The 6,940-nt window shown below is 40.6% G+C and overlaps 1 protein-coding gene across 1 annotated transcript; it reads left to right on the top strand.

Moving 5' to 3' along the window:
- Nucleotides 1-543: 543 nt before the first annotated feature.
- Nucleotides 544-6,609, top strand: ap3s2 (adaptor related protein complex 3 subunit sigma 2). The gene is made up of 6 exons (XM_069690335.1): nucleotides 544-752; nucleotides 1,606-1,697; nucleotides 2,251-2,362; nucleotides 2,947-3,018; nucleotides 4,200-4,307; nucleotides 5,621-6,609. The coding sequence occupies exons 1-6, from the start codon at nucleotides 684-686 to the stop codon at nucleotides 5,744-5,746; spliced, it is 579 nt and encodes a 192-aa protein (XP_069546436.1). The 5' UTR covers nucleotides 544-683; the 3' UTR covers nucleotides 5,747-6,609.
- The last annotated feature ends 331 nt before the right edge of the window (nucleotides 6,610-6,940 follow it).

Raw genomic sequence — 6,940 nt, 5'->3', positions numbered from 1 at the left:
CTCAGTTGATGGTGCATTAGTCACAAAGACTGAAAAATTATATAATGTGGCAGGGGGAAATTCTCAACTTGTGATGACACATGGGAAACGAGAAGAACAGATTAGACCCTCACCATGTGATGACTAAGGACTGAGATATGTGCCTGACATCCAATAATTCACAAAATGCACACACCATCACAATCTGAATCTTATCAAAAACTTTATGAAACGTTTTTACGTCTGGTATACGAAACTGTCTGGTAACATTATTAATGTGTTTCAAGACTTTCATGTATTTTATCATGGTGAGCCAAAAGTATTTGCAAGCTGTACAGTTTTTGGTGTTTCAAAGTGTATCTGGCTTAATACTAACTACTGTTATGCAGTGGATCTTACATAACATGCATACCATGCGTATTTGCTTTTAAAAAAAACCCACAAAACCTCACATAACAACGTTTGGCAGCGAAATGTCACCACAATAGGAAAATCTTGAATAATAATAAGCTGCCCGGAACAAAGATTTCCCGTGCTTATTAGAGGTCGGCCGCTGAGCGTGGAGACGCAACCGGATGTACCTAACTGTCATCCGGTCACTGAGAGGCCGCTTAGCACTAAAACTAGCGGCATTCAACGAGTTAATATAGCACTATTTTGTGCTTATATTTCACATTTAGATTTGACAACTCCAAAGAACAGAGATGATTAAAGCCATCTTGATTTTTAACAACCACGGGAAGCCGCGGCTGATCCGGTTCTATCAGTATTTTGTAAGTATTGTACAGGTTGCTCATCAAAACACGAGCGTGTTGCTCATTTGTTCGTCTCGCTGTCCGTGTTGGATTATCTTTGGTCACCTTGTGCATCAATGTCAACAAATTATCGGTGTATATTCTTCAAGGTTTTCTCGTTGAGGTTGATTAGAAACGTCAGTAGACGCTGATTGTAGATGCTGGTGGGAGAACAACACCGCTGTGGTTTTAGTTCCCTTTTTTTTTTTTTTTCCAGGACTTATTTCTTCATGAATAAACACGTCACGTTACGTTTCCTCAAGCTCTGTACTTAAGTACACATCTGAGGTACTTTGTACTTTACTCGAGTCTCCTCATTTCACGCAGCTTTATAGTTGTACTCGACTCAATCTCGGACGTAAAGCTTGTACTTTGTACATTTGTCTGACAGCTGTAGTTGATTTTAAGACCACAGTTTTGTAAAACCTTTCTGTTCAATGGAAACCACAATTCTGCATTTGAGTTTATCTGATAAACTGAAGGGTTAGATGTTCTTGTGTAGGCAGCTTTTTAAGGTGCATAAACTTTCTTATTTTTGCTGGAAAACACGTGATGATCTTATGGAACAGAAATAATTACTGTAGGTTAAACTAAGAAATAGCACATCAAGTATTTAAAATGATTTAAACCTTAAATAACTACAAACCCACGTGTTGCTTTGTACTTTTGTGAATTCATCGTTATGTAGCTAAACAACACATCCTTAAAATCTGCTCTCTGTTTGATTAAATTCAGCCATTTTAGGGTGATTCTTCAGGTGAGGGATGGATTTAACAAGAGCTCAGGTACGAAGGGTTGGCTCTCATAGAGTCTGTCACATGTTCCCCTGCAGGCGGAGGACATGCAGCAGCAGATCATTCGGGAGACTTTCCATTTGGTATCCAAGAGAGACGACAACGTCTGCAACTTCTTGGAGGGGGGAAGGCGAGTAGTGTTTTCTCTAATCTCTGTTTGTACGCGAAGAACAAAACAGATCTTCGTACTTTAGGACGTGTTTGTCACCGGTGAGCGGCATACTGATGTCTGAAAAGCTGCAGAACTTGTTTTGTTTATGCTGTGATTTAAAAAATTAAATAAAAAAAATTTGATCTCTGACAGAGACCGAAGGGCAGATGTATTTTCTTTATTTTTTTTTAAGTTACTTTGTGTTATAACATTTTGACAAAACTTGAAAGAGTATCTGCTGTAAACCCTGGGCCACCTTTGGGGGGACTTCTTGGCTGAGTTTGATGTCGCCACAGAAGCTGACATCACTTGGCAGCAAAGATGAGAAAGCAGCTCTGCACGCGCAGTAGCGCGGCTTTAACCACTAGATGGAGGCAGACACATAAAAGTCTCAGCCTCTAAGTTCAGTTCTTAACTGTTTTATTATAAGAGACAAAAGTTAATTTTATTGTATCATGCATGCTTTATTTGACTCAGCATAAAGTTGGATCTAGAGGTTTTTTTTTAAAGTAGCGTTTTTATCTGTTTTCAGTCTCATTGGTGGGTCCGACTACAAGCTGATTTACCGACACTACGCCACCCTCTACTTCGTCTTCTGTGTGGACTCGTCTGAGAGCGAGCTGGGCATCCTGGACCTGATCCAGGTCAGCTGCTATTTTTTAAAAATTTGCTCTGTGAAAATATTTAATGTGCCAATTTTGAAGTGGAATCACACATCCCTGTCCCACAGCACCCTGTGTTTGTTTTTACAATAGTCCAAGCTTATAAAAAGCAGACACTTTGACTTCCCCCGGGAGCTGTTACTTTACCACATAAACTGTTTGCCACTGATCAGTTTTGGGATTAAATTTGGACCTCTGGCCTTTTTGCTGGCTGCTTTTAATAGTGATGATGTTGGAAATTAGACATATTCTAGTGTTGATCTCTGAGAAATGCTGATATCACAGATGCAGGCTGTTCTGATTTCTCAACTGGGTTATCAGACGAGGTGCTGATACACTCTTCTGTTTTTGTTTTTAAATTTTTTTTTAATTTTTTTTAATGGCTGAAATCCGGCTTCACATCCTTATTGTCCCTGTGGGGAAATTTGGTGGTACTAAGTGTGACTATGATCATCTTTACTGGACTCACTTATTCAGCTGAGTTTACAGACACCAATACAAAAACCAGCAGTTTTTATTCCCACATAATATTTCTCTTTCTGACCAGATGTTTCTCTTCATTCCAGGTGTTTGTGGAAACGCTGGATAAATGCTTTGAGAACGTCTGCGAGCTGGACCTCATCTTCCACATGGATAAGGTGAGCGGGGAGCCTTTTCTTCCAGTGTTTCCTCTGCTCACTGCTGTAAAGATTAATGACGGCTAATTAAATCATTTCAACAGTTTTCCAAGCAAAATTCCAAATGCTTTCAGCTTCTGAAAGGAGATGATTTCCTGCTTGTCTTTGTCATCTATGACATCAAAGTGAATAACTTTGTTTTTGACTGTTCATTGGACAAAACAAACTAAATGAAGGCATCATTTGTTGGCTCGGTGAAATTAGGAATGACATTTATTTTGTGCTTTTCACAGTAAAGTAGATTAAACAACAATTATAGAACATAATATTCAGATTTAATTTGTAGTGAAAAGAGTCATGAGTATTGTTTGTGCCGCAGCTCGGAGGCTTAAAAGCAGCTTTGATGTGGACATGGGTCTACAGCACAGAATGACCGTTTAAGATAAGTGGGATCTATTGATAAATGAGCTGTAGAGAAACACGACCCTGAGAGCTAATGTGTAGTGAAGGAGTGCGTGTTTGTGTCAGCCAGCTTCTTTTTCTGTGGTCCCAGGAATGTTTTTTTTTTTTTAAATTTTTACCAGTACCGCTTTACAAATTGACATCATCATCATCAAGTACATGCTGAAAGTCCTCCTCTTTACATTTTCACCTCAGAAGTGAAGGAATCATCTGTTTTTAAATATGTATAAAAAGAAAATCAAAAGTGCTCAAAGTGTCATATTGTAAAGATGATTTATTCTTTTAAAGTTAGTTTAAAGCACATGCAGGGCTCCTCCAGAAGGACACTGTGTCGTACAGACTACGACAAGACCTTCTTTTATCTCCCCGGAGCTGAGCTCCAAGTGTTGCTGGAAACTAATCAGACCCATTCAGGGCCATCTTGATTGAATTTCCCCAGCAGGAAATTGATGTCATGTGGTGCAGCGGGGTTTGGCCTAAGGAATGTTCCCGAGACGCAACTTTGAAATATTTCCACCAGAGTGAAAAACCTTTGCTGTGAGAGAACTCTGCTGGCCAAACAACACCGACCTGCATGCAATTTTTTCATTTACACACATACACAGGGTTCTGAAACAGACTTAAGAGACCATTTCATTTTCCCCAAATTATTTTCAGCCCACAGGAATTCACGAATCTAAAAAGTTCGAGCTTGAGGCATGGCTGCGTGCTAACCGCTGTGTTGTGCTCTCTCTCTGCAGGTCCATTATATCTTACAGGAGGTGGTGATGGGAGGCATGGTGCTGGAGACCAACATGAATGAGATCGTAGCTCAGGTGGAGGTGCAGAGCCGCATAGAGAAGTCTGAGGTCAGAGCCTTTTCTACCCACATCAAAAGACCACAGTTTGGGAATTTTGCATGTTTCAGCCTATAAACTGCAACCTGTGTGAACGTCTCAGTCGTCAAAGCGTCACATGGCTGGTACATAGATGAACGTGTTTCTTATTGCCTCCCAGGCAGCTGCAGAATTAAAACTTTGAAGCTCGATCGTGAAAGGTCCTCCATTACGGTTACCAATTTGTTCTGCGTATTGCTGTTGTTGAGCCCAGTGACTCCTAATTCTTTTGGTTAAAGAAACTACTGACTAATCAGAGCGTTGTATTCTTAGTAGTTAAGAGTAGCGACTAAGGTACATTCCTAAAAAAAAAAATGTCAAAATGAAATCAAGGAAAAGCATTTAAGTGACTGAATGACATTATTTTTCCAAGTTAGTTTGAGTCAACCTTTAGAAATATAACTCCTTTAAAGAGTGATGCACAGATTTACACAGATCTTATAACGCTGCCAGAATCATGGTGGACAGTTACAACAAAAGTGCCAAAGATGTTACCGTTTTTATTCCACCATTCCTCTTTCCTTGTCCCAATCTGGACATTACCCAGAAAGCAACTCACACACCCACAAGTGCAGCTCACCTCCAACGGCTGTTTGGAGCCACAAAAAAAACTTTATATACCTTTGTCTACGCGTGTAGTTGAAGTCCTCAAGACTTGTCATGCTTTACCTCGTCTAGTGCGAAAATGACATGCATTTATGAATGTTGAAGAAGGAAGTCATGTGACAAAGTACAAAGACTGAAAAGTACAAAGGCAGGAGATCGCTGGTGGTTGGATGGAACAAACACCAGACGTTCACCTTGGAGACGGATGTTCGAGTCAAACTTGATTTTTGCGTCGATTTCTTTTAAGTAACAAAAAGTGCGTGAAGTAACAGGTGTTGAGTAACGTTTACGTAACACAGATTTGGTCTCCTCTGGCGGACTGAGTGCCACGTGTGTTTTATCAGCGTCAATTAGTAACAGCATTTAGGTGCTTTTTTCGCCACCTTCTGCCATTAGTAACACACCACTACTAGATGCCGGTTAAAACCAAGGGAAAATATATTTTCTAAGACCAGACAATAGCTGCATTAACTATTCTTTTTTTTTTTAAATTGTTTAACAATAATTACAAAATTCTTAAATCATGACCCAGAGTATGGATTAACAGAGCTCCAGTTTTACTACAAGAGTTATTTCCACTCGTGTCATTCCATCACTTGTAAAGACGATTCGATCACAAACGTAGGACTTCGCTCTCGGAGGCTTTAAAGGTGTTTTCCGTGTTGTTTTCCTTTGGGCAGGGTGGTCTGTCGGCGGCCCCCGCTCGCGCAGTCTCCGCCGTGAAGAACATGAACCTGCCCGAGATTCCCCGCAACATCAACATCGGAGACATCAATATCAAAGTGCCGAGCCTCTCCCCTTTCTGAGCGGCATTCCAGCTGAGCTCTGCAGTGCCGGCGGTGCGGTCGTCCTCCACCCGTCTCATACTAAAAACACTGTTTCTGATAAATGTACTAAAGAACCACAGCAGCTTAATCTCCCCTTTATCCGAATCTTTTCACATTCATGGGAGACAAACTGCGGATTGTTTTTGAGTTCTGCTGTATACACGTTACAGATTACTCCAGTTGAAGGATTTGCACAATAATGTAAAGTTTGATTCTATGAAGCGTCAAGAGTAATATTGTTATCTGTGGTCTTCATTGTGTTTTATTTTTATGTCTTCGGTTAATTTCCCAAAGAAAGTTGAAACCCGGTGTATGTTTTCCCTCAACAGCTCTTCCAGATCTCTGATGTTCATCAGTGGTTTCAAGTTTTGAAAATGTCCCCTCCTGTCTGGAGTGAGTTTTTGGACTCAGCTCGCTGTAATATGATTCTTTTGCCTTCTGTTTTTGGCTATAATTAATCAAACACTGGCTTGGTTCTCTTGACAATTTATTTTTCCTTCTCTGTAATATATTTTGTCTCTGACTTGCCTTGTGATTTGTGATGAACGTTTATGCTTCTCCTGGGTGCAGATTGTGCTCAGTGTTGAAAATGTAAATGCTGTTGACTTGAAGTCAAGTTTTAATGCGCTGTGATAAGATCTTGCCAACATCTGTTCAGAGAGGCAACAGGCTACAATAAGTCTGACCTTTTTTTCTTTGGCTCTTTACGTGTTTGTATAAAGAGTACTTGTGGCTGTATGTTGTGGTCAAATATGATCAAGAGTTTTATTGTTAAAACCTGTCAAGACTTTCAAGGAAGGAGTTGTTTCTTGGTTAGTTAAATAAAATAAATGAAACTACAACTCCCTGTGGCTGTGATTTCTCCATGTTGTCTACAACAAACTTGCAGTGTGAGCAGGTAGGCTGAGTCACCGCAGTCAACCAGCATCACGTGAAACTTTTCACTGGACTGGTCCGGACACTCTGTACCGCCGAGGATCTTTCTGCTCAACCACAATGAGTTTGCAGCCTTGTTGATACAGCCGCATTCTTTCAGTCCCCCTTCCCACTAATTTAGGGATTTTTTTGTTTTGGGGGGGGGGAACGGGGGGATCGAAGGAAGTCGTTCCCTCCCTTACGTCCCCAGGAAAACCTGTGCTAACTCTCTCCGCCTCCCACTTCTGCCCTCACAGA

The sequence above is a fragment of the Brachyistius frenatus genome, unplaced genomic scaffold, assembly GCF_029030835.1.
Source record: "Brachyistius frenatus isolate BFR_SWC_R1_liver_20210118 unplaced genomic scaffold, ASM2903083v1 Contig_9, whole genome shotgun sequence".
In the NCBI taxonomy this organism is placed as follows: domain Eukaryota; kingdom Metazoa; phylum Chordata; class Actinopteri; family Embiotocidae; genus Brachyistius; species Brachyistius frenatus.
Note: the sequence above shows the minus strand (reverse complement) of the source record. Positions and strands in the feature narration are given on the sequence as shown.